The 26,639-nt window shown below is 53.8% G+C and overlaps 2 protein-coding genes across 2 annotated transcripts in view; both read left to right on the top strand.

Moving 5' to 3' along the window:
• SCN4A (sodium voltage-gated channel alpha subunit 4) overlaps positions 1 to 16,393 on the top strand; it is a 40,919-nt gene extending 24,526 nt beyond the window's left edge. The window contains exons 16-25 of the mRNA XM_058041534.1: positions 4,723 to 4,852; positions 5,543 to 5,697; positions 8,045 to 8,218; positions 8,869 to 8,991; positions 9,214 to 9,492; positions 11,176 to 11,229; positions 12,694 to 12,831; positions 13,363 to 13,467; positions 14,156 to 14,426; positions 15,204 to 16,393. Coding sequence (XP_057897517.1) covers positions 4,723 to 4,852; positions 5,543 to 5,697; positions 8,045 to 8,218; positions 8,869 to 8,991; positions 9,214 to 9,492; positions 11,176 to 11,229; positions 12,694 to 12,831; positions 13,363 to 13,467; positions 14,156 to 14,426; positions 15,204 to 16,393 — 2,619 coding nt within the window. The remainder of the gene's footprint in view (positions 1 to 4,722; positions 4,853 to 5,542; positions 5,698 to 8,044; positions 8,219 to 8,868; positions 8,992 to 9,213; positions 9,493 to 11,175; positions 11,230 to 12,693; positions 12,832 to 13,362; positions 13,468 to 14,155; positions 14,427 to 15,203) is intronic.
• A 4,355-nt stretch (positions 16,394 to 20,748) lies between these two features.
• Positions 20,749 to 26,639, top strand: CD79B (CD79b molecule). The gene is made up of 6 exons (XM_058041815.1): positions 20,749 to 20,815; positions 22,551 to 22,589; positions 24,231 to 24,539; positions 25,803 to 25,921; positions 26,162 to 26,203; positions 26,541 to 26,639. The coding sequence occupies exons 1-6, from the start codon at positions 20,749 to 20,751 to the stop codon at positions 26,637 to 26,639; spliced, it is 675 nt and encodes a 224-aa protein (XP_057897798.1).

Raw genomic sequence — 26,639 nt, 5'->3', positions numbered from 1 at the left:
GAGCTTAGCAGGGGTGAACATGAAGCGAGGGGTGGGGGATCCAAAGCTGAGACAGCTGAGCCTGGTCGCCAGGGCACTGCTGGGGTCCACTGGGGGACAAGAAACTTGGGAAGACCCAAGTGGACACAAAAGGGTGGGGGTGTGGTGAGAAATTACTGCTCACACCAAAGTCCTGGGGACACAGGGTGCAGCTGGAGGTGCTGACGGGGACAGGAACAGGTGCATCAGCCTGGGAAGGGGCTTTGCTTGGACAATAGGACAGCTCTGAGCAGGGATTTGTCATGACTGGATGGCAAAGGTGTTCCAGGAGCTGAGGGAACTCTGGAAAGCTCCATCCCAACCAGCCCTGCCAGGCCCAGGAGGCACCTGGGTGGGACTGCACAGGGAGCCCAGGAAAGGCTGGAAAAATGAAGCAGGACTCCCAAAACTGCAGAGCCTCTCACCTCCCTCCCCTCTGCAGGCTCCTCACAGCTCAGCACGGTGACAGGGACCCAGCCTGGCACAAAATGGGGCAAGGAGAGGGGACAACCGTGATTATTTAGTGTTATCTGGGGCAACAGGGAGATTTCAGCATTTGGGGTGCAGAGGGGGGCAGGAGAAAAGTGAGGCTGGCCCCTTTCACTGCCAAGCCCTACAGAGGGGACAAACTTGCATGGAGCACCTTGGTCAAGGGAATGGGCCAGGGGAGTTGCTGCTCTCAGCTCCCTCAGAGTTGCCACCAGGAGGGCTGAGAGTTGGCATTTCCCTCCACATTTTTCCTACCCAACCCCAGTCCCACAGCAGCAGTGCCCAGCACACTGGGCACACTGCAGAGGTGATGCCAATGCCAGCCTGGCCATGATGGCAGGGGACACATAGGGTCCCCATGGACCTCAGCTCCCTGTCACTCCAAAGTGCTTCCCAGCAGGTAGGAAAACCTTGGGGTGCAGCCATGGGACCTGTCCTGGCACAGCTCTGGGCTTTGGGATGTGCTCACAGAGAGCACCCACTCCAAACACTGCATGGGAAAACTCTGGGCTCAGCAAAGGCAAAGGGCGCCTCTCAACCGGTAAATACCAGTTCAGCCCATTGGGGCTATTGGGTTTGGTGCCTAAATTCAGCCAAAGTTGACTCAGGTGGGAGCCAAGGGGATGCATTAAAAACAGGGGCCCTGCCCAGGCAGGGGGAATGATGGGCTGCAATTTATCATGAAATCACAGATTGTTTGTGTTGGTGAGAGCCTCAAAGACCATGTAATTCCAATTCCCTGCCATGGCAGGGACAGCTTTGTGACAGTGTTCTTGGGGGTCTGAGGATGAGGGAAGAGACGAGGATCTGAAGGCTTGATTTATTATTTTATGATATATATTATATTAAAACTATACTACAAGGATAGAAGAAAGGATTTCATCAGAAGGCTGGCTAAGAATAGAATAAGAAGGAATGCTAACAAAGGTTTGTGGCTGGGACAGAGAGTCCGAGCCAGCTGACTGTGATTGGCCATTAATTAGAAACAACCACATGAGACCAATCCCAGATGCACCTGTTGCATTCCACAGCAGCAGATAACCATTGTTTACATTTTATTCCTGAGGCCTCTCATGTTCTCAGGAGAAAAAACCCTAAGGAAAGGATTTTTCATAAAACATGTTTGTGCCACACCTTCCACTGTCCCAGGGTGCTCCAACCCCAATGTCCCACCTGGCTTTGGGCACTGCCAGGGATCCAGGGGCAGCCCCAGCTGCTCTGGGCACCCTGTGCCACGGCCTGTCCACCCTCCCAGGGAACAATTCCCAATTCCCAATCTCCCATCCATCACTGCCCTCTGGCACTGGGAGCCATTCCCTGGGTCCTGTCCCTCCATCCCTTGTCCCCAGGCCCTCACAGCTCTCCTGGAGCCCCTTTGGGCCCTTAGGGTCTCTGAGCTGTTCCAGCCACTCCGCATCTCCAGGTGAGCCCCCCCAGCTCTCCCAGCCCGTGTTCACCAGGTGAAATGACAATGATTTAATTCAGCACTCGGGCGCTGAAGGGAGGGATCCCTGCGCTGTCCCGGGGCCGGTGCCGGGCGCGTTCACAGCCGGGCTCAGCTGCAGATGGAGCCAGAGCCCCGCCAGCGCCCGCTCCGCTCCCACCCCAGCAGCTGCAACCACCCCGGCAAATCCTCCCCACTTCCAGAGCAGCTGCTGTGCAAGGAAAAGCTCATTTTCGGGGAAATGGCAGGGGCAGGATCATCGCAGCCACAATCGCAGCTGGTTTCTCTTGGCAGCTCAGAGCAGGGAGGAGCTTGGGGCTTGGAGCCACCTGGGACAGTGGGAGGTGTCCCTGCCATGGCAGGAGATTGGAATTACACGGTCTTTGAGACTCTCAAATTTGTGATTTCACGGTAAATCGCAGCCCATCATTCCCCCCCCTGCCTGTTTTTAATGCATCCCCTGGCTCCCACCGTGTGGCTCTGCAGAATTCGTGCAGGGCTCAGGGCTCTTCCAGGGGCTCCTCCCATGGGGCTCCCACCCTGCTGGACAGGGATTGTGTTCTGAGATGCTCCTGGCTCTGTCAGTGGGGCTGAGGGAGCTGGGCAGGGGCTCAGCCTGGAGCAAAGGAGGCTCAGGGGGCCCTTGTGGCTCTGCACAGCTCCTGACAGGAGGGGACAGCCCAGGGAACAGGGACAGGAGCAGAGGGAACGGCCTCAGGCTGGGCCAGGGCAGGTTGGATTGGATATTGGGAAAATTCCTGCTGGAAAGGGGTGACCAGCTCTGGCACAGCTGCCCAGGGTGGTTTGGAGTCCCCATCCCTGGAGGTTTTTAAATGCCCTGTGGATGTGGCACTTGGGGACAGGGGACAGTGATGGCCTCAGCAGTGCTGGACTCGATGGTCTCACAAGGCTTTTCCAACCTGAACAATTCTGTGATTCTCAGGGCTGTGGATTGTGGGGTCAGGTGAGTGAGGCTGGGACAGCCCCAGGCAGGCTGGAGATGCTGTGCCAGGTGTGGGATGGAAACTGCCCCCCAGACCTGCTGGTTCCAGGGGTGGGATGGAAATTTCCCCCCCAGACCTGCCGGTTCCAGGTGTGGCAGGGCTCAGGAGCCCCCAGGGATGGGTTTTATCCCTGTCCCTATTCCCCAAGGATGGGTTTTATCCCTGTCCCTATTCCCCAGGGATGGGTTTTATCCCTGTCCCTATTCCCCAAGGATGGGTTTTATCCCTGTCCCTATTCCCCAGGGATGGGTTTTATCCCTGTCCCTATTCCCCAAGGATGGGTTTTATCCCTGTCCCCACCCAGCAGAGCCAGCCCTGAGCTCTACCCACAGATCTCCTGTGCTCCCTCAGCCATCCAAGGCCCTTTTGGACCTTCCCCCACATCTCAAGGGCAGCTGCTCTGGTTTGTCCCCACCCTGACCCTCTCTAAGGCTGTCCTGGAGGCAATGGCTCCTGTGTGTCCTTCTCTGGGGTCACAGCTGGCCTGCTCCGTGCTGAGCCTCCCTAATCCCCCCAGCCCTCCTGTCCCTGCCCCCAGACTGAGGGTGGTCCCAGGGGTCCTTGAGAGCCACCAGCTGGGAGCTGGTGCCACCCCTGCTGCTGTGTCCTCTCCTGCCTGTCCCCAAAGGTCCCCACAGCCACATCTTCTCTGTGGCTCCTGACTGTGCCTCAGTTTACCCCAGAGGCTTCTCCCTGGATTTTGGAGGATGGAGCAGCTCCTTTATGGATTTACCAAAAGCAGGAGCAGCCTGAGGGAAGGATTATTTCCTTCCCATGTAAGCCAACACCTTCCTGTGCTGGAAATACCATCCTGGACCCTCTGGTTCCTGCTGCTCCCAGGCAGGATGGGCAGGGCTGGGGATCTGCTCCTTCCTCAGGATCTTCTCAGAAAGCCAAAAAAAAAACCAAAGGAAAAAGAGTCCCAGGGGCTTGCCAAGGCTGTCCCTTGTTATCAGCCCCTGTGGCCTTGCTGAGTGGTGTCTGGGAAGGAGCCAAGCTGAGCTGGGAGCAGAATGGAGCTAGGGAGAGGCATTTGGGATGCAGGTTTGGAGCTGGGGAGAGGCATTTGGGATGCAGGTTTGGAACTGGGGAGAGGCATTTGGGATGCAGGTTTGGAACCGGGGAGAGGCATTTGGGATGCAGGTTTGGAGCTGGGGAGAGGCATTTGGGATGCAGGTTTGGAACTGGGGAGAGGCATTTGGGATGCAGGTTTGGAACTGGGGTGAGGCATTTGGGATGCAGGTTTGGAGCTGGGGAGAGGCATTGGGATGCAGGTTTGGAGCTGGGGAGAGGCATTTGGGATGCAGGTTTGGAACTGGGGTGAACCTCGGGCTGAGGGCCCTGCAGCACGAGCTGAGCCAGAGGGAGGAGAGAGCAGAGGCTGCTTGGGTTTCTGCACCAAAGGGGGGTTGGCAGGGCAAGGCTTGGATGGGGACAAAGAGGAGGTGAGACAATCAGAATCAGCCTGAGGTGGTGGCACAGGTTGATGGGAGATGGAGCTGTGTGCTGGGAGGAAGGCTGGGATCAGGGCACCTTCTGTTCCTCTGAACCGGGATGAGAAGCAAAGCTCAGCTATCAACAATCCTCCAAGGTTTGCATCCCTGGATGATTCAACAGCTTCTGGGCTGTGTGTCCATGGAAGGGGATTCAGAGCATCCACCAAACAAGGGGCTCCCACCACCCAGGAGTCCTGCCAGGCTCTCTGGGGCATGAGGAGCATGGCTGGAGCTGGCCAGGAGCCCGGCCTGAGCTGCTGTCCCCCTGCAGAACCCCCTGAGCAGCGACAATGCCTCGTCCGTGTGCAGCACGGTGGATTACAAACCCCCTGCACCCGAGGAGGAGGAGGTGGCAGAAGAGGCTGAGGAGAGCAATGAGCCTGAGGAGTGTTTCACTGAAGGTGAGAGCAGGGCTGGAGACCCTGTGGGCATGGGAGATGGGTGTGGAGAGGGGAAAATGGGGGTGGAGGGGCCACTCCCAACCTGTTCTTGCAGCACAGGGACCCCCAGGCTCTCTGAGCTCAGCCCCAAATCCTCCTGCAATATCCCAGAGATGATCCCCATGGAGCTCCCCTTGTGCACCTCACCTAAACCCAGCAGGATCCCTGTGACCATGTTCACAGGGGTCTGAGGATGAGGGAAGAGACGAGGATCTGACTCCATGTTTCAGAAGGCTGATTTATTATTTTATGATATATATTATATTAAAACTATACTAAAAGAATAGAAGAAATTATTTCACCACAAGGCTAGCTAAGAATAGAAAAAGAAAGAATGATAACAAAGGTTTGTGGCTCGGACTCTCTGTCCGAGCCAGCTGACTCTGATTAGCCATTAATTAGAAACAACCACATGAGGCCAATCCCAGATGCACCTGTTGCATTCCACAGCAGCAGATAACCATTGTGTACATTTTGTTCCTGAGGCCTCCCAGCTTCTCAGGAGGAAAAATCCTAAGGAAAGGATTTTCCATAAAAGATGTCTGTGACAGATCCCGGTCCAACTTCCACCAGGGAGGGTTTAAAATGCCAATAAAAGCAGAAACAGTGAGAACACCCTAGCCAGGAGTGACCTCAGCCCTGTGTCCTCAGGCTGTGTGAAGAGGTTCCCCTGCCTCTACGTGGACATCACCAGTGAGAAGGGGAAGATCTGGTGGAACCTCAGGAAAACCTGCTTCCGCATCGTGGAGCACGACTGGTTCGAGACCTTCATCGTCTTCATGATCCTCCTCAGCAGTGGGGCTCTGGTAGGTGCCACCTTCCCCTGCCCCCAGGGCTCTGCAGCAGCTTCCCAGCCTGGGGGAGCCCAGGGAGGGTTGTAGGATTGATGGGGTAGGATGGTCAGGATGGACAGAGATGAGAGATCTCTGCAGCCAGGCTGTGGAATTTGGGGTTTATTGCAAAGGGCCTGGGTGCAGGGCCCTGCTGGGAGCTGCCAAACACAGCTCAGAGCAGGGCTGAGAGAAGAGAGGGGGAGAGAGGGTGAGAGAGTAAAAGCGTAAGAGAGCGAAGTTCCTGTTCCAATACCATAAATCTTCTTCTGTGCTGAATATTCTGATTCTCACTAACCAATCCAGTACAAGATACAAATCCTATAGTATTCACATGCAGCCTATAAGAATCATTACATTACCATCCTGTGTTACATTTTAAACCCTAAAAACTCCTCTTTGGCCCCTTCTGCCAAGCTGCAGGGTCTGCTCTGACCCTTGGGCCTGTCTGCAAGCAGAGGCTGTTGTTCCATCAAAAGGGGATCACCTTCAGCTGGCCACACCATTGTTTTCCAGTTGTTCAGTAACTGAGGGATCTCAAAGCTTGCTTTCATTTCAATCTTGCTGATAGTTTCCATATTCTCAAAATCTTTTGCCAGACAATCATATTTATAAAGCTTTCCTGTTTCATCTTCCCCAACAGAGGGTGTTATATTTACCTCTTCAAGCCAGGTCTAATAAACTCTTGGACACCCAAGATATCTCAGCTACCCTTGGAGGCATAAAAATCAGCAGAATGGCTTCTGTTGCAGTGTTGGAAATAAAAATGTTTTATTAAAAGCAAAATAGCAAACAGAAAAACTGAGCCAAGTGCCAGATGTTCTTGCTCTTAGTAAAACACTTTACAAAAGCCAGGCTCTGGGCATCTCCTGTGCCAAATAATCCAGCTGTGGGCAGATGTTTGATTTCAAACCCCATTTGGCTCAGCTCTAACACCTTCCAGGAGCCCTGGTCACCCTCCCAGCATTCCTGGACCATCATCCACGGGCTGTGGTCCATGGCTCGAGGGGATGCCACTGCCCACAGCCCCCACTGCTGCTCTTAATGACAGCTATGAACCATCTGAACCATTTATTGAGCTTCCTGTGATTCCTCATTTCACCACCTCCATCACTAGCTGTCAGGAGGTGCTTGACAAACAGTTCATGGTTTTTATTTTGCTGTTCAGCACCTTCATCAGTGCCTGGTGCCCCCTCTCAGAACCTGGGTGTTCTTTAAATCATCCTAATTCATTACCAGTGTTTGCCTGGTGCTCTTCTCTGAGTGTTTGGGCTGGATTTAACCCAGGAAATACAAATTTCTCTGCAGGTTTGGAGGTGAAGAGAGAGGGAAGGAGAACAGAGGGACTGAGAGGCTTTTCAGATATACTTTACATATCCTAAATCAACTTAATTCATTATCAATGTTTGCCTGGTGCTCGTCAAGTGTTTGAGCTGGATTTAACCCAGGAAATAGAAACTTCTCTGCAGGTTTGGAGGTGAAGAGAGAGGGAAGGAGAACAGAGGGACTGAGAGGCTTTTCAGACACACTTTACATGTCTGCAGCTCGCTCTGAGGCGGTTTGGGGATGTCTGAGGTTGTAGCTGGTGCAGGAATTGAAAGCTGTGCTACCCCAGCTGTGCAGCACCTGGTCACCACACCCCTACCTCCAGTGCTTACTCAACACGTGGGTGTGGCACTCAGGGCATTTTCAAAATTCCCAAAGCATCCCAAGGTGTGGGTTGCTGTCCTGGCTTTGAGCTGAGACACCTGGGAGCAGGATGCAGCTGGACCTTGGCTTCAGTGAAGCTCTGCTTTGGGGCCAACCCCACAAAGCCAAGCAGGAGCTGGACCCCAGGGGATCAGCTCCTCATGGACCAGCCATCCTTGGGCTCCAGCTTCCTGAGCCCTGGAAAGCGGGGCTGGGAGGAAAACTGGGATCAGGGCACCTTCTGTTCCTCTGAACCTGGATGAGAAACAAAGCTCAGGTACCAACAATGCTCCAAGGTTTGCATCCCTGGATGATTCAACAGCTTCAGGGCTGTGTGTCCATTGTAGAGGAAGGCAGGGAGATGCCAGCAAGGGTGTGCTCTTGGATGCCACAGGTGCCACAGAACAATGTGACTGTCATAGAGTTCTGTGGGGTCCCATGGAAGGATGGGACCGTCACAGAGGTCCCTGGGGTCCCATGGAAGGATGGGACTGTCACAGAGTTCTGAGGGTCCCATGGAAGGATGGGACTGTCACAGAGCTCTGAGGGTCCCATGGAAGGATGGGACTGTCACAGAGCTCCATGGGGTCCCACAGAAGGATGTGGCTGTCACAGAGCTCCGTGCCCCTTGCAGGCTTTCGAGGACATCTACATCGAGCAGCGCAAGGTGATCCGCACCATCCTGGAATACGCAGACAAGGTCTTCTCCTACATCTTTGTCATCGAGATGCTGCTCAAGTGGGTGGCCTATGGCTTCAAGGTGTACTTCACCAATGCCTGGTGCTGGCTGGATTTCCTCATCGTGGATGTACGTGATGGGCAGGGCCAGGCCAAGGGGCTTGGGGCGTTAGGGGCTGCTGTAAATGAACCCAGATTGTATTTTAGAGGATAGAAGGGTGGCTCTGGAATGAGGGCTAATAGCATTACTTGGAATAATGGTCCCCCACAAGATGGAACACTTCATTGGGTGCAGGAACCTTTCAAACCATTGTGTCTTACACCCAAGCCAAGAACAGGCCCTGCAGTTCCACCAGGCCCAGCAGAGCTGTGAAGGGACACAGGGTCTCCCAAATGGTCCATGACAGAGCAATCTGTCCTTTCTGTGCCTCACATCAATTCCAACCTCACACTCAAGAGGTGTCATCCTGCCCCTGAATCCCTGGCAGTGCCCAAGGCCAGGCTGGACAGGGCTTGGAGCAGCCTGGGATTGTGGGAGGTGTCCCTGCCCATGGCAGAGGTAGCACTGGGTGGGCTTTAAGGTCCCTTCCAACCCAAATCATTTTGGGATTCTGTGACCCTTGAGGTGTCTTGTCACCAGGAACCCCAAGGACTCAATGTCTCTGTCCCAGGGCTAGAGGATGCTCACCAACCTGAGGGACTGGGGAGAGAGGGAAGGGCAGGAGCTGCAGCTGTGTTTGCACCTGAGGTGCTGCTGATCACTGGGGCTGCTTCTTCCAGGTGTCCCTGGTCAGCCTGACAGCAAACTGGCTGGGATACTCCGAGCTGGGAGCCATCAAATCCCTGCGGACACTGAGGGCTCTGCGACCCCTGCGTGCTCTGTCCCGCTTCGAGGGCATGAGGGTGAGTGTGTCCCCGTGTGCTGCTGGCCCTGGCAGGGACATGAGAGCCCTCAGCAGTCCTCCACATCATGGATGGTTTTCAGGGGCTCCAGACTGGTGGGATCAATGCTAAGGTACCTTTGGTCCAGTCTGACCTCACTCAGTGCTGCTGGGGAGGGCGAGGTTGGGCATGGGGACATGAAGGTCCCTTCCAGGTCCCCCAAGGTCTTTTCTGTCCTTGCAGGTGGTGGTGAATGCCCTGGTGGGTGCCATCCCCTCCATCATGAATGTCCTGCTGGTCTGCCTCATCTTCTGGCTGATCTTCAGCATCATGGGGGTGAACCTGTTTGCAGGGAAGTACTACAGGTGTGTCAACACCACCACCGGGGAGCTCTTCGAGATCGACGTGGTCAACAACAAGAGCGACTGCATGGCCCTGCTCCACACCAACGAGGTCAGATGGGTCAATGTCAAGGTCAACTTCGACAACGTGGGCCTGGGATACCTGTCCCTGCTGCAGGTGGTACGTCATGACATTGGGTGTCACCATCCAGGATGTGTGGAGCAGAGCGGTGGGATGAGCATCAGGGCTGGTGTGGGATGGGGTTTCTTAGCTGCTTCTTAGCTCCAAAGCTGGTTTTTAACACAGAAAAAAAAAAAAAAAAAAAAACAAAAAAAAAAAAAAACAAAAAAAAAAAACCTTAGGAAAGGAGGGAAACTCCTAGCCAAGAGGAAAAGGGATGGGGTAGAAGATGAGGAAGGTTTCACCAGGGAGCTGCTGCACCCATCTGCAGCACCAAGGCTGGCACTGCAGAGCAGCCTCTGCCCAGCACAGGGTGGATTTTAACACCAAAAAGCCCCTTAGGAAAGCTAAGGGTAAAAGATGGGGAAGGTTTCACCAGGGAGCTGCTGCAGATGGGTGCAGCAGCACCAAGGCTGGCACTAAAATACAGCCCAGCACGGGCTGGTTTTTAACACCAAAGAAGCCTTAGGAAAGGAGGGAAACTCCTAGCCTAGAGGAAAAGGGACAGGGTAGATTATGGAAGGGAAAAGTTTCACCAGGGAGCTGCTGCACCCATCAGTAGCAGCACCAAGGCTGGCACTGCAGAGCAGCCCCTGCCCAGCATACTGGTTTTTAACACCAAAAAGCCCCTTAGGAAAGGAGGGAAACTCCTAGCCTAGAGGAAAAGGGATGGGGTAGAAGGTGGGGAAGGTTTCACCAGGGAGCTGCTGCACCCATCTGCAGCACCAAGGCTGGCACTGCAGAGCAGCCTCTGCCCAGCACGGGGTGCAGGAGCCAGGAGGGGAGGCTCTGGGACCCCTGCAGCCCTTTGGAAAGTTCACTCTGCTCCAGCTGTGGGTTGTGGGGCCGTGCGTGGGGCGGGTGACGACTGGAAAAAGGACACACATGTCCCCTGGGGTTCCACTGAACTCCCCACAGCTGGGCCAGGCAGCAAAGGGGAACTGCTCCCCACAGCTTTGATAAAAATATAGATGTGGGCTCCATTATTGGGCAGGCTGGGGCTACTCCCATCAGATCCAGGGGAACTGGTGGCTGCAGAATCGGAAAACAACCCCAGCTGATGACTCTGCTTCTAAATTCAGCTTCCTCTTCAGCCTTGTTGTTCCATCAGATTCAGGAAACAAAATGTGCAGACCTTTTGTTTAACAAATCAGCAGCCAAAGGCTGTAAGACCTGCAGGGGAGACCCTGTAAAAGACTCGGTGTGGTCCCCCCACCCTGCTGGGATGGGAAATCAGCAGAAGCAGAGGCAGGATGTGGAACTCAGGGCTATGGAGGTGGCACAGTTTGGGACTGGAAAGGAGTCAGCTGGCCCTGGCACAGCTCTGCCTTTGGGAAAATGACTTCTAAGTCAAGAGAAGAAGGGAGAAAAGAGTCAATTACTTCTTTTCCCTGCCTTGTTTGCAGTGGTGTTTTGGAAAGTCACTGGTAGCCTCAGCCCCAGAATGGTCCATGCATATTCCTGGGAATTTCCTTATTTCTGGGACATTTTTCTTGTGGATTCAACATCCATTCCCACAGAGAAGCCAGATTGCTCTGAGCTAAACCCAAGACATGCCCCCACCACCTTCCCTTTGTTCCCAGCCACAAACAACTCCCAGAAAATACATTCTCCACTGCCACAGAATCACAGAATCCTTTGTACTGGAAAAGACTCCAGGTCTGACCATTCCTGTTCCCACAGGCAACCTTCAAAGGCTGGATGGACATCATGTATGCAGCCGTGGACTCCCGTGAGGTGAGGGACACACAGGGCTGGCTCCAGGCTGGATTCCCCTTGGCACACTGGGAACAGGAGCCCAGAGCTGAGGCTGGGATGGATCCTTGGCTACAGCATCACCTCTGGCTCTGCCTTGTGGTGCTGCATCCCACCTGTGACTTCAGCCAGGACATGAAGGCTACAGGGTGGAGAAACCCCCAAAATGTATCAGATCATGGAATGTCAGCATGGTTTGTGTTGGAAGTGACCCTAAAGCCCACCCAGTGCCTCCCCCTGCCATGGGCAGGGACACCTTCCACTATCCCAGGGTGCTCCAGGCTCTGTCCAACCCAGCCTTGGACACCTGGGCAGCCACAGCATCCCCCTGCTGAGGTGCACAGCCTCAAAGAGGGCAGCCATGTGTCCCTGTGCCACCCCTGTCATTGTCACCTGCAGCCTGGCCCCACACTGGGCTCCCACCCCACCCCACAGCTGGGGCTGAGTCTGCTCCACTCAGCTTCAGTTCCAGGGGCCAAAATCCCCTGATATTATATTATATTATATTATATTATATTATATTATATTATATTATACCCCCACTGCTCCAAGCTGGAGGGCTCGTTCTTCTTCCTGCTGTGACATGGTGTCCTCTGGGACCCGTCCAGCTGGGAATGTTCATCCCATCCTGGAGAAAGTACCTGGCTTGCCTTGAGCAATCAGTGGGTTATGAGAACAGAGCAGCCAGCATTCAGCCATGGGGTTCAAAGAGTTATTAAAAAACCCCAAGTGTTTGAAGAGTGACATGCAAAGGCTGTTCCTACTGTGACCCAGCCCCCAAAAGTGTCCCCACAGCAGAAGGGGTTTCCTTCTGTTCTCCAATGACACTGGGGGTCACCCCGCACACCTAAAGGGGTGATTTTCATTGCCCTTTTTGTAGCTCCCTTTCATCACCTTCTGAAAATCCCTCAGGCCTCTGCCCCACCTGGGGCAAAGCTGGTTTGGGAGCAAAACCTCCCTGTTCTGCCCAGAGCTTTCCTCAAAAATGGGGGAAGCCAATGGGGTCACCTTGGGGTGTCTCTGGTCAAACACAGAGTGGGATTAAGGGATGCTCCTTGGGATGAGGAGCATTTTCCAAGGATGTTGGGCCTGTCACCCAGCTGTGCTGGTGTGACAAATTAATCCACTTTTCCTTTCCCCTCTCAGATATATTTCAGCCCTTGGAATGCTGATTACAGGGAAGAAACTCATCTGCTCATTAATATCACTGCAAAGGACATCCTTTCCCATTCCCCAGCCCATGCTGTGGGGCAGCATGTCCTTGTCCCTCAGTCAGTGTCACAGGGATGTCCTTTCCTGGGGCTGCTCCCATTGGGAACACACGGCCAAAAGTTTTGGAGCAGCCACCCCCTGGCTCTGTCCAAACGCCACAAACCCCTGTCTGGGGGCTTGGGGACACCTTTTTGGGACAAGGTCAGCCTCACATTTCCCATTTCTCCTGGCCAGATTGAAGAGCAGCCACAGTACGAGATCAACCTCTACATGTACATCTACTTCGTCATCTTCATCATCTTCGGGGCCTTCTTCACCCTGAACCTCTTCATCGGCGTCATCATCGACAACTTCAACCAGCAGAAGAAAAAGATGAGTATTTCCTGGCTCCTGAGGGGCTGCTCTGGGCTGCAGGGAGCCAGCACAGCAGCGGGGTGATGGGACCAGGGCCACCATGCCCAGGACTGGGATGGATCCCAGGATTCTTATCCATTAGTGGTGCACTGGGCAAACAGCACATGGAGCTTTGTGTCCTGGTCACAGCAGTTACAGAGGACTTCATTTATGGGTGCAGAGGGAGGAAGCAAAGGGTGGCTGGGCCATCACTTGCCTGGGCCATCACTTTTATTTTCTTTTCCCATCCTGGATCATTTTCCCATGCATGAGGTTGAGACTCAACTTCTCCTTCCAAGCCAGTAGCTCAGGACTGCCCGCCCAGAGCAGGGGAGGAGGGTGGGCAGGGCCAAGCACACTGGTGGTGCTGAGCAGGCTCTGCAGGGCACAGAGAGGACACCTTGCTCCCAGCAGGATCTCTGGGGCTGGAGACACTTGGTGGGGAGGGACAGGGTCAGACACACTTGGGAAAAGAATTCCTGAGACTAACAGTGGTGATTCCCTTTATACTTTGGAGGCAAAGACATCTTCATGACAGAAGAGCAGAAGAAATACTACAATGCCATGAAGAAGCTGGGCTCCAAGAAACCCCAGAAGCCCATCCCCAGGCCAGCGGTACGTTGGGCTCATCCTCCTGGAGTGCAGCACACAGGGAACACTTCAAGCCACCAGCTGTCCCTAAGGGAACAAAAAGGGTCCAGGGAAGACCATTTGCCCCATTGTTGTTCTTCTGACAGGACCTGGCCAAGAGCTGGGGCTTCAGAAGAGGCTGACATCAGGCCACCTCCTTTGGGTCTGCCCTTTACCCCTTGGTCTGCTGGCAAGGGCAGTGATGGGGTTTCTTTTGCAGGAATTTGGGTTTTTTTCCTGGTTTGCCTCTCAGCTCCTCTCTGGCTCTCTCTCCTCTCACAGAAAGCTCAGCTTTCAATGCCCCAGAAGGGACCCTGGTCCAGCCAACACATTCCCAGTTGTGATTTGGGTTTTGCAGCCCTGCACAAGGGAGGTCCTTCCCACGTGTTAATTTGTGCCCTATTAGCTGTGGGTGTCATTAGCAAGTGGCTGTGCCCTGTGCCCACTCCTCCTGGCTGTGGCGTTCCCAGATGTGCTCCATCCTGAGAGGGGCTGGGAATCCTCCCCCCATAACTTTGGGGGCTGTGAGAGCCATGCTGGCCACAGCCCTGAGGTTTCCCACACCTGTAAATACGGTTCCTTCTTCTCTTTCTGCTGTGTTTTTGTTTTGCTGTGTCTGTCCTGTGTTCCCTTCTCTGGTGCTCCATTGTTGCCCTTGTGTCCCTCACTGCAGAACAAAATCCAAGGGAAGGTGTTTGACTTCGTTACCAAGCAAGTGTTTGACATCACCATCATGATCCTGATCTGCCTGAACATGGTGACCATGATGGTGGAAACAGATGACCAGAGCGAGCTCAAAACCTCTGTCCTCTACAAGATAAACTTGGTCTTCATCGTCATCTTCACCGGCGAGTGCGTGCTCAAGATGTTCGCCCTGCGCCACTACTTCTTCACTGTGGGCTGGAACATCTTTGACTTTGTGGTGGTGATCCTCTCCATCCTTGGTGAGTCCTGCTGCTCCCGCCAGTCCCTCAGGGATCCCACAGGACAGTGATGGGTGGAAGTGGTCTCACCAGTCCACACCCACCGGCCTGTCACTGGACCCTGCTTGTACCCATCCTCTGAGCATGACCAAGCCAGCAGGACCCTGGGACATGACAGATGTGAGGCCATTCCAGGCTGGCAGAGGGGCTGGGGATATCTCTGCTCCTCCTTTATCATTGTAACGGGCCCCAGCCAGGTAATAATAGACTTTAATATTCACAGAAAGTTGATTAATAATAATCTTTATTAAGAAACTTATTGTTCTTATAGATAGTTACGATACAGTTGGACTTAATTGGTCCTCTAATTCAAACACCATCATTATTGGCTAGTTAAGGAACCACCCTTTGGTAAACAAATCTCCATAACATATTCTACATGTTCACAACATCAGGTGCAGCAAGTTAAGATAAGAATTGTTTCTTATTCTTTTCTTTGATCTCACAGCCTTTTCCCAGAATGATGCCTGGGAAAGTTGTGTTTCTCTCTGTAGCCAGAGAGCTGCTGCCACACTCCTTGGTGTTATTTCCCTTGGTGTTCTCTTTCTCTGAAACAGAGCAGCCAGAGTTTAACCCTTGGGTCTGTGCCCAGAGGTTCTTTTTTAATGTTTTCCCTGTCACGGGAGGAGCCATTGGGGTGGCCTCACCTCTCTGTGTCTGCCCAGGTGGAGCCAAGCATCTTCCCTTCACCTCCCATTGGTGGCACATCAAACTCATCTGCCCTTCCTCCCTCCACAGGTATCGTCCTCTCAGACATCATTGAGAAGTACTTTGTGTCCCCCACGCTCTTCAGGGTGATCCGGCTGGCGAGGATCGGGCGCGTGCTGCGGCTGATCCGAGGAGCCAAAGGCATCCGCACGCTCCTCTTTGCGCTGATGATGTCCCTGCCCGCCCTGTTCAACATCGGCCTCCTGCTCTTCCTCGTCATGTTCATCTACTCCATCTTCGGCATGTCCAACTTCGCCTACGTCAAGAAGGAGTCGGGGATCGATGACATCTTCAACTTCGAAACCTTCGGGAACAGCATCATCTGCCTCTTCCAGATCACCACGTCAGCGGGGTGGGATGGGCTCCTCAACCCCATCCTCAACAGCGGCCCTCCGGACTGCGACCCCGAGCTGGAGAACCCCGGGAGCTCCGTGAAGGGAGACTGTGGGAACCCCGCCATCGGCATCTTCTTCTTCTGCAGCTACATCATCATCTCCTTCCTCATCGTGGTGAACATGTACATCGCCATCATCCTGGAGAACTTCAGCGTGGCCACGGAGGAGAGCAGCGAGCCCCTCTGCGAAGATGATTTTGAAATGTTTTATGAAACCTGGGAGAAGTTCGACCCTGATGCCACGCAGTTCATCGCCTACAGCACCTTGTCTGACTTTGTGGACACCTTGCAGGAGCCACTTCGAGTTCCCAAGCCCAACAAGATCAAACTCATCACCATGGATCTACCAATGGTTGCTGGGGACAAAATCCACTGCCTAGACATCCTCTTTGCCCTGACTAAGGAAGTGCTGGGAGACTCGGGCGAGATGGATGCCCTGAAGGCCACCATGGAGGAGAAGTTCATGGCTGCCAACCCCTCGAAGGTTTCCTATGAGCCCATCACCACGACCCTGAAGAGGAAGCACGAGGAGGTGTGTGCTACCAGGATCCAGAGGGCGTTCCGGAGGTACCTCCTGCGGCGCTCGGTCAAGCAGGCCTCCTACATGTACAGGCACAGCCAGGACACGCTGGGCGAGGACGCGCCCGAGAAGGAAGGGCTGATCGCCACCAAAATGCAGGAGATGTATGGGAACTCTGGGACAGATGTGGAGACAGCCCCTGCCCTGGGCCTCAAGCCCATTCCCAGCTCAGAGACGCCCCAGGATGCTCCTGAGGAAGCACAGGTTTGGCGTAAGGAACACGTGGTGAAAGAGTCACTGGTGTAACCACGAGGAGGTTCCACCTCTGGCCCAGCCTGAAGAGACTTCATTTGTATCTCCTGTTCAAAGCTCTTCCATGCACAGATCTCTAGATCTTAGATATTGAGCTAATTTCAGACATTTCAAGCAACCACCTTGAATTTCAAAGCAGGATCTCCTCCTGATCCTGGGTTTTACAGCCCACTGCACTTGCAAAGAGTTAAATTCTTTTTCCTATGAGAATTCAAATGTGAAATCTGTTGTCGGTGAAAGAGAAACAAGTTAGTTTTGAAATCATCTCATCACGGTAACGATGGTTTTCAGGCGTGAACAGAAGAGTATGGTTGTCCTTTCACTTAAAGTAATTATTTATTAATGTTATTTCACAATTAAGAGATTTTCCTGTATTTTATTCTTCCAGAGTGCAGCCAAGCAACCAGTAAAGATGAGCCAAGTGAAATAATATTAAGAATAATTACGGAAAACAGAAGATTTTATGAACAAAAATCTCCAAAGTCTTAAAGCAGCACCTTTCTTTTGAACCTCTGAATAAGCTTGATGATTATTTTTTGTTACTTACAAGAGAAAGTGCAATTATGTCTTAAAAATTGGTTTGCAAAGCCAAAGCAAAGCATCTGCAAATTTGTTCTCAGGGTTAAATATCAGGTTTTCAAAGTCTCTGAATATGCATTGAAAGCAGGAATCATTCAGATCTCTGTAGGACGAATGTAAACACTATTTATAGTCAGTATTTTTACTGTGTTTTCCCATTTCCATCCAGGTTTTGTGGCAGGAAAGCAATGGGCAGAGATAGGATTTGGAAAAAGTCCTCCAAGAATCCCCAGTCCCCGGGGCAAAACTCTCCAGGGTTTTCTTCCTAGCCCTGTTGCAAGAGGAACCGTCCCACTGGAGTGCTCTTGGTTGGCATTCCAAATGTCCTCTTCGTTAGTGTTAATTAATGAGATGTACCCCCAGGGATCAGAGCAGATGTTTGAATGATCCTTTCCATCAGCTGCCTTAGGGATCCCTGAAATCCCACCCAAGCCCCAGGTAGCTGCATGGAATAAACGATCCCATTGGGGTGTGAATCCCAAAATCCTCAGGCAGAGCATCCTTCCCTGGGCTGGGGCTGCAGAGAGGCCCTGGTGGCACGTTCTGGATGGGCCAGGCAGGTCCTCACCAGGAAACCTCCAGGCAGAGGAGCGTTTTCCCAGGGGGAAAAGGGATTTGCTGTTCTTTACACAGGTGAGCAAAAATGAAAGTAAATCAAGGAAAATCACCCGGGCACAGCTGTGGCTGCCCTGGGGCCCTGGAAGTGTCCAAAGCCAGGTTGAATGGGGCTTGGAGCACCCTGGGACAGTGGAAGGTGTCCCTGCCCATGGCAGGAGTGGCATTGGATGAGCTTTGAGGTCCTTTCAACCCAAACCATCCTGTGATTCTGTGAAAAATGGGCAAAAGGCCCCGAGTTCACCTCTGACCACCTTCTGCCTTCAAAAGGGGAAAAATCCCTCTTGAGATCAAAACAAACATGAACCAAAACCTCTTGCAGTTCAAGCAAGGCTGTTCCTGTAGCCAAAAACTCTGATTTTTTTGTACTCTGATGATTCTCTTCTCTTCCTGGGCTGCTTCGGGCGCTGCCACCCCAGGTGCCCCACGGCCAGGCTGGCCAGGAGCGGTGCTGAGCCCCTTTTCATGGCCAGCATTTCCATGGGAAGCGTCCCTGGCACGGCAGCCCCCGCCCGGCCCGCCGTTCACAATCGATGCTGCTTCTACGTTTGTGTCGTCGGGGATGGGGAAATGCCCCAGAGCAGGGTTTGTGCGAGCTAAAGCCGTTTTTCTTTGTACATTTCTTACAATAAACAACTGTAAATGATCTGTTATTATGGTACCAAGTTTGTTGGGGCATCTTGAGTGGGGGGATATATTTTTGTAGTGCAGAGCTTTAACACGCTTTGTTGATGAGGACCCACAGTATAATTGAGAAGTCAATATTTATCTGGTCGTAGAGGCTGTATTCTTTTTTAAAGGAGCTGTAACCCCTTTAAATTGCCTTCAATTCCCTTCATTAGGTTTCCTTGGAGAAGAATTAAGAGTGAACTTAGATTTGTTTCACAAGCAACACCCTCCAACACCCCTGTGCTGGGAGGGGTGAACACCCCTTCCCTTGGCTCCCTGTGCTCAGCCAACCTCAGCAGGACCTGGGGGTCTCATCCTGCACAGGAACCTCCAGGTTGTCCCCTGGGACCTCCAGCCCAGCTCCCAGAGCTTCTGCTCATGATCCCATCCCCTGGAGCCCTCGGTGCTCACCGGGAGCCACAGGAGATGCTGCTGTGGGCTCCACCAAGGACAGAGGAGGGTTTGGAGGCATGGGGATGTGGGACCCTCCCCATGTGGGGCCACCAGGTTCCCCTGCAATCCCTGTCATGCTGTGAGCACAGGGGTGACTGAGCCTCCCGGTGCATTTTCAGGGGTGCCAGGGAGCCCTTGGGCAGCACAGATTTGGCCACTGTCACTGCAAACCCTCTTCAGTTTGTGCCCCACTCCTGCTTTTACCTCCCAGGGATTTCCCAGGCACCTCCAGCAGCCCAGCTTCCATCTGCAGCCCCAGAACCCCATAAAAACCCCTCCAGTGCCTGCCAAGCACGTGGGCATCCCTTTCCCTTTGCTCTGCTGGGATATCAGGGCCAGGCTCTGCTCTTCCACCCAGACCAGGGGTAATGGCAGCAGGGACTTGGCAGCACTGCCCTGTATACAGAACCAGGAGAAGGCAACTGTCCCATCATCATGCCCTTATGGAGCCAGTTTTTCTCTGGAAAATTTTATTTTTTGCTTCCTGTCCTTTTGCATGCAAAGTCAGGCTGGGGCTGGTACCCAGCACCCATCAGATGCTCGGAACTGGCAAAAACCCCAGCCAGGCTGCAGAAGATGAAGGTTTGGGGATGCCCCGGGCAGTGGCACCAGGCCCTGGGGACCAACAGGACTGGCAGAAGTACCCAGAGGTGTTTTTCACTGGAGTTACAGTTCAGTGCTCACCCAACGAGCAACAACAGGGGGAGCAGAGCCTGGGGGAAATGCGCCTGCAGCAGAGCTCACCTCGGGGGCCCTGCTGATCTTCCCTGGGCCTGGCTGTGCCAAAGGTCCCATGGAGAAGGATCTTGGAAGTAGAGAAGGGTGGGCATGGCTGGTACCCAAATGACTCCTTGTTTTGGCCATTTCCCCATCTCATCATCTCCCTAGAAGGGCTCAAAAAACGTGGATGTGGCACTTGAGGACATGGGTTAGTGGTGATCGTGGTAGTCTGCTCATCCTAAAGGTCTTTTCAAACCATGATGATTTTGTGATTGACTCATGCTTCTATGATTTTACATTTCTGGACTCCCTGGGATGTGGGGATGAGAGCTGAGGAACTCATCCCACAACGAGCAACCCCACAAACACCCCCTATTCTTATCCCATTCCTGCTGCAGCTCTTGGCTTCTGGGCCACCATCAATCCCTGCCCATCCCCTTCAGGGCCAAACACCCTGGGGGGATCTGTGGAGCTGGGGGGCAGCCCTGGGGGTCACTCCCATCCTGTCCTGCCCCCAGAGATGTGACCAGGCAGCACCAATCCCATTCCCTGGGCACATCCCGTGCTCAGCCAGGTTTGGCACCTCCTGCTTTGCAGATGGGCTCATCCCCAGCTCTGCTGCAGGGCCAGTCCTGGCCACCCCCAGGGAATATGGGCACCACAGGGAGCCAGCAGGGGACACCAGGGTGGACAGTGCCCTGGGACAGGGAGATGGACAATGCCCAAGGACAGGGAGATGGATGTAGCCAAAGGACATGAGGATGGATAATGCCAAGGGACAGGAGGGTGGATGAAGCCCAGGGACAAGAAGAGGGAGAATGCCCAGGGACAAGAGGATGCAATGCCCAGAGACACAAGGATAGATAATGCCCAGGGTCAGGAGGGTGGACAATACCCGGGGACACAGAGAGGGACAATGTCTGGGATCAGGAGGGTGGATGAAGCCCAGGAACAGGAGGATGGACAATGCCCAGGGACACAAGAGTGGACAATGGACAGGGACGTGGAGATGGACAATGCCCAGGGACCTAGAGATGGACAATGCCCAGGGACAGGACAGTGGACAATGCCCAGGAGCACAAGGATAGACGATGCCCAGGGCTCCGGGGCTCACAGGCTCCCCAGCGTCTGCACCACATTCAAAACCAGCCCCGAGGGAAAGTCCCCGGCGGGGAGGATTTACATGAGCAGGAAAGGGGCCGTGCTCAGAGCAGCAGCTTTGCCATTTTTAGGTGCTGGGGCCAGGGTGGTGGAGCAGCCGCTGTTTCTGCAGAAGCACAGGCTGGATGTTTTCCTGCCCTGGGCACTGAAGTATGGCTGCTCTGGGCACGAGGCTCTGGCTGCTCCCGGTGACCCTCTGGCTGCTGCCTCTGCTCACAGGTAGGCACCAAACGGGCTCTGCACTCGAGAGCAAGGAGCCAGGACACTGCCCTGGCTCGGGGCCTTCCCCCTGCTCTGCCTCTCAGTGCAATGATTTTGAGCTTTGTGCTGGTCTCTCTCAGTCCTGCTCTGTGCTGGGAGCCTCACGGGGAGCCCAGGAGGGCACACAGGGCTCAGAGCCCAGTGCCTGCCTGGGGTTTGGGTTTGGCTTCCCTCGGGGTGTGCAGGCAGGACATTGTGGGGCAGGCAGGTGGCTTGGGCTGAGCGGGTGCAGAGCCAGCCCGGCTGGGGCTGCAGGTGGCAGGAAAGAAGGGTTGAGGTTTATTAACCATTTCCAACTCTCAGAGGCCTGGGACATTGCCATTGGTATGGCCTCTGCTCTGTGGGGTTCAGTGCCCAGGAGCAGAGGAGAAATGGCAGGAAAAAGTCTTTTGGGGTGATTTGTGGAGTCTGTGCACATGTGCACTGTTCCCCTTGGAGAAGCAGCAGCAACAGCCAGGACATGGCTCCTGTCCCCTTCCAGCTCCTCTTGCCTGGTGCAGGGACAGCTACAAGAACCTGCAGCAGATCCCACCCTCAGAAAGAAACATATGCCCAGGGGACAACAGGAATTTAAAGGTGGCCACACAAGTCCAGCATGGATTCAAGGCTGCAGGGTTTGAACGTGGCTCTCATGATGATTTTGGGGGAGGATGGGGAAGTTCAGCCCCCCTGTGGCTGCAGTGGAACCCTCAGAGGGGTGTGAGGGACCAGCCTGGCCTTCCTTTAGAACCTGGGGAGCAAAGCCTTGGCTGGTGGCACTGCAGGTGACAGGGACACAGCCAGGACAAAGGGCATCTCTCAGCCTGGAGCACAATGGAATGGGGCTGGAAGTGAGGATTTGCCTGCAGAGGTGTCGGTGCTGAACGCGGGCAGGGCAGCAGGGACCTGGAAGGGGCTCTGGGGCAATGAGAGGAGCCCCTGCCCAAGCCAGGAGTCTGCAGGAGGCTGGCACAGAGTTCAGCCTGGGGAACCGAACCTTTCTTCTTCTTTTTCTGTTCCTTCTTCTGGGGATGGGGAGGTTTGCAGCTGCCCTGCAGGGAGGTGCTGCAGCCCCACCTCGTGCCAGCTCCTCCACAGGGTTTGGTGAATCTCCATCGAGAGGAGGGAACGGGGCACTCAAGCGGGGCAGTAAACAGGGCTGGGGCTTCCTGCCCAGCTGCAGCAAGAGGAACCAGCCCAGAGGCACTGGAGCTGTGGGCAGGGCACCCCTGGGTGCTGGGGGGGTCCCCACCTGCCCCTGCTTCCTGCACTGCAGGCCCACAGCACCAGCCCTGGTCCCAGGGGGCTGTGTGGCCACGGGATCTGGGGACACCCCTGGCCCCCACAGGGCTCTGAGCCAGGAAATCCCAGCAGGGAAGGGTTCCTGGTTGGGTCAGGGAGTGGGGATGCAGAGCTCGGAGCATCTGGAGCCTTCTCAAGAGGCACCAGCCTCAGGGACATTATAGAGAGCAGATTTCGCTGGGGTATCAACCAGAAAACAAGCTAGAAAACTTTCAGGAGACAGGATGGAAACCGAAGGGTTTGTACCCAAATCTGTGCTGCCCCAGGCCCTCTGAGCAGGAGGCAGCTGTTGTCCTGTTGTTGCTCCATCCCTATGGAGTGGGCAGGAAGGACCAGGGCACGTCCATCCCTCTGGGGACATCCTGGTGGGCTCCTGGCCACGCTCTCAGGCCCTTCTCCTGTCTTCTTGCAGGTGGGACCCAAGCAGAGAACAGCACTGAGAACAGCACAGGTACCCCCAGACCCGCTGGGCTCCTCCCCTCCGTGTGTCCCCAGGGTCCCCCTGTCCCACAGAGCTGCTGTCCCACCCCCCTTGGGCTTTTCCATCCCAAAGGCCATTCCCAGGCTGTGATATCCCCATGGATTATCCCCAATCCTGCTCCTTCCTCTCCCTCTGCAAAGCCAGATCTGCTTTGATTTTCCCGAGCACCCACAGGTTTTCCCTCTGCATGGCCAAGTCTGGGACAGGCAGTGGCCTTGTGCCACTGTCCTTGGCCATTCCCACCCATGGGGCCCTAAGGGTGACCTCTGCAACCCAAACAGGCTCCTAAAGTCACCACTCTGGGACTAAGCATGGCCAAAAAATACAAAATAAAGCAAAAGGCCAAAAAATGTGGAAGAAAAAGAGAAACCAGCTGGGATTCCACAGGCTGTAATTTTGGAGCTGGGATTGACTCAATGTGCACAGAGAGGGGTGGGAGCAGGACAGAAGTATTGGATCAAGGGTATTCCCACAGAAAATTGGAGTTTCCATTATGATGCCTTGTGAAGGCTGACCAAGAATAGAGACCAAACAGAGCTGAAGGATATCAGGGCAATCCCAAATCTGGGAATGATTGGCATCTGACTCCAAGGCTTCAGAACGCTGAACCCTCCCTTTGTTAAAACTATGCTATAAGACATCACAACTGCATTAAAGAGATACATACTATACTATATAATACTTATTTCTAACTACTGAAAAATACTCAAGAAAACTCGTGACTGGCTCCCGACAGCCAGGACACAGTTTTGTATGATTTGGCCAAGGAAACAAAACAATCGTCAGCAGAATCCAATTACCAAATCCCTTCAGGTAAATAATCTTCCAACACATTCCACATATTCACAAGCACAGGAGCAGCAAATGAGATAAGAATTGCTTTGATCATTCTTTTCTCCACTTCTCTCACAGCTTCTCTCTGTTCAGAGGGCATGTGGATACCACACAGGCTTATTTATTTATTGGAAGGCCTCAATGGATCCACCTTGGGCTGCACAAGAGCCCAGCCAGGGTTGCACCCCAGGTCACTGGTCATGGGGTCTCTCACTTTTATAAGTTCTGCTCCATTTGCATTGTTCATTGTCCAATTCCAGCTTTAGCCCATGCAGTCCCATCCTGCTTGTTTCTTTCTCTTCAGCCCACATTGTTTGTGCTCTTGGGCCTGAGATTTGGATCGTTTGTCCTTGGTCCCCAGCTAGAGAAGGAATTGTTTTGTTTCCCTGCTGTGTGCACAGAGCTCACTATCCCCTAATATGAAGCCCAGAGTCACCACTAAAGCAGAAAAATATAAAAGTTAAAACCTGAGGCATCAATTAAAAGCAGACTTCCACCAAAAGCCTCAGATCTCATGGAATCACAGAATATCCTGATTGGAAGGGACTCCCAAGGACCATCCAGTCCCACTCCTGGCCCTGCCCAAACACCCCAAAAATTCCACCCTGGGTATCCCTGGGATTGGGGTCCAAACCCTCCTGGAGCTCTGGGACCATTCCCTGGGGGATCTGGGATGAGGATAATTCACCAAAACCAAGCTGGATGCTCAAAAGCAGCATGAAAACAGGAAGGGGGGGCTCTCATGGGTGTCTGCAGTGACAGCCTTGTCCCCTGCAGATGGCACGTGTCCCTCGGTGCACCAGAACGTGCGGTACGTGGCCATCAAGAAGAACATGCCCATCTACTTCGTGTGCTACTCCCAGGAGCCCGAGAACATGCAGTGGTACAAGACAGCAAAGAAGAGGGAGGACCTCTCTGTGCTGGATCAGAACACGGCCAGGTACCATGTCGAGAGGACAAACACCTCCATCAACCTGACCCTCCTCAGGACCAGCTACGAGGACAACGGGATCTACGTGTGTGACAAGAAGGGCCTGCGGCAGAAGGAGAAGCTGCACTCGTGTGGGACAGAGCTCCGGGTCATGGGTGAGCGAGTGGCAGCTCCGTTTGGGCACCAGTCTGTAGGAACATCACGGGGGTAGGATGGTCAGGATGGATGGAGATGAGAACTTGGGGTTTATTGCAAAGGGCCTGGGTGCAGGGCCCTGCTGGGAGCTGCCAAACACAGCTCAGAGCAGACTGAGAGAAGAAAGGGGGAGAGAGAGAGAAGGCAAGAGTGTGGTAAAGAGATGAGAGACTGAGGAAGAGTAAGGAGGGTAAAGAGAGAGTAAAAGAGGATGAGGTTCCTGTTACAATACAATAAATCTTCTTCTGGTCTTGGAACTTGGGGTTTGTTGCAGAGGGCCTGGGTGCAGGGCCTGCTGGGAGCTGCCAAACACAGCTCAGAGCAGGACTGAGAGGAGAGAGGGGGAGAGAGGATGAGAGGGAAAGAGAGTAAGGGAGTAAAAAAGGTAAGAGCATAAAAGGGGTAAGAGAGTGAAGTTTCTGCTACAATACAATAAATCATCTTCTGTGTTGAATATTCTCCTTCTCACTCACCAATCTAGTACAAGATACAAATCCTATAGCATTCACATACAGCCTATAAGAATCATTACATTACCATCCTGTGTTACATTTTAAACCCTAAAAACTCCTCTTTGGGCCCCTTCTGCCAAGCTGTAGGGTCTGCTCTGACCCTTGGGCCTGTCTGCAAGCAGAGGGTGTTGTTCCATCAAAAGGGGATCACCTTCAGCTGGCCACACCATTGTTTTCCAGTTGTTCAGTAACTAAAGGGTCTCAAAGCTTGCTTTCATTTCAATCTCGCTGATAGTTTCCATATTCTCAAAATCTTTTGCCAGGCAATCATATTTATGAGGTTTTCCTGTTTCATCTTCCCCAACACTCTCCCATTTCCCCCTCCATGGTGCTCCCACACCTCCCACACCCCCTGTGCTGGTGGGACCCTCTCTGACCCAGCTGTGGGTGCTTTGTGGCACCCCAGAGGTTCCATCCCTCACTGCCAGCCCCAAGGAGCAGGACAACCTCCCTGGGTCTGCCCTGGCATAGCCATCCTGCACAAACCAGGGACATGTTCCTCTAATAAATCAGATTTGTCCTGCTCCTGGTGGTCCCTGATGCCAACCCTGGGGGCAGCTGCAGTGCTCTGGTCTCTCCCAATGCAGAGGACAGGTCACTCTGGTCCCCACATCCCCCCTTGGGGGGGACACTCTGGCCTTGGAGAGCTCATCCCTGCCCTTGCAGCCTGGCCCATAGGTGACCTGGGCTCTCCCTGTGTGCTGCTCCCAGGTACCAGCAGCATCAAGCAGTTCCAGAACAGGAACACGCTGAAAGATGCCATCATCATCATCCAGTCCATCCTGCTCGTCATCTTCATCAGCATCCCCACCCTCCTCTTCCTAGACAAGGCAAGTGACAGTGCCTCCAGCAGAGGGGATGTCCCCAGTGTCCTGCAGTGCATCCCAGGCAGGCCAGGCTGTGGGATGGGTTTGGGGTTGTGGGTGGGATGTGGATATCTGAAATGGGAAAAAATGCTGTGTGGGACTCCATGGATGTGCCTGTGGAAGTGCTGGGACCTGGCCTGGGGGAGCAAGGCTGGGGACAGGGGATCCTGAAGGGTGCTGACCCCAACCTGTGACTCTCCATAGGGTGAAGAGAAGAAGAGCCCAGAGGAGGACCACACCTATGAGGTAATTATCATTAATAATGATAGCAGGACCTCCCTAACATCACCTGAGCCTTCACACAGGGCGTTGTGCCCCTGCTGGGTGTCTGCTGGGGCTCACCTTGTAGTCCCTTCCTTGGGACGAGGATCAGGGCACCTTCCTCCCAAATCACACATCAGCTGTGCTGAGCTGCCCCAGGAAGCACCCAGTGCACATCCAACATCCAACACCCAACCATGCCCATCCTCTGTCCCTGTCAGAAGCTGCTCCAGGCTCAGGGAGGGTCCCCAGCTGGGTGTCCAAGGGATGTGCCATGGTTGGAGCCTCCTGCCATGTCCCACCCTCCTTGTTGTTGCTGCAGGGGCTGGAGGTGGAGCAGATGGCCACCTACGAGGACATCACTCCTTTCCGGGACGTGAAGGCCAAGTGGACGGTGGGGGAGCGCCCAGGTGAAGAGTGA

The sequence above is a fragment of the Melospiza georgiana genome, chromosome 28 (genome assembly GCF_028018845.1).
Source record: "Melospiza georgiana isolate bMelGeo1 chromosome 28, bMelGeo1.pri, whole genome shotgun sequence".
In the NCBI taxonomy this organism is placed as follows: domain Eukaryota; kingdom Metazoa; phylum Chordata; class Aves; order Passeriformes; family Passerellidae; genus Melospiza; species Melospiza georgiana.
The sequence above is the reverse complement of the archived record's forward strand: the minus strand, read 5'-3'. Positions and strand labels throughout refer to the sequence as shown.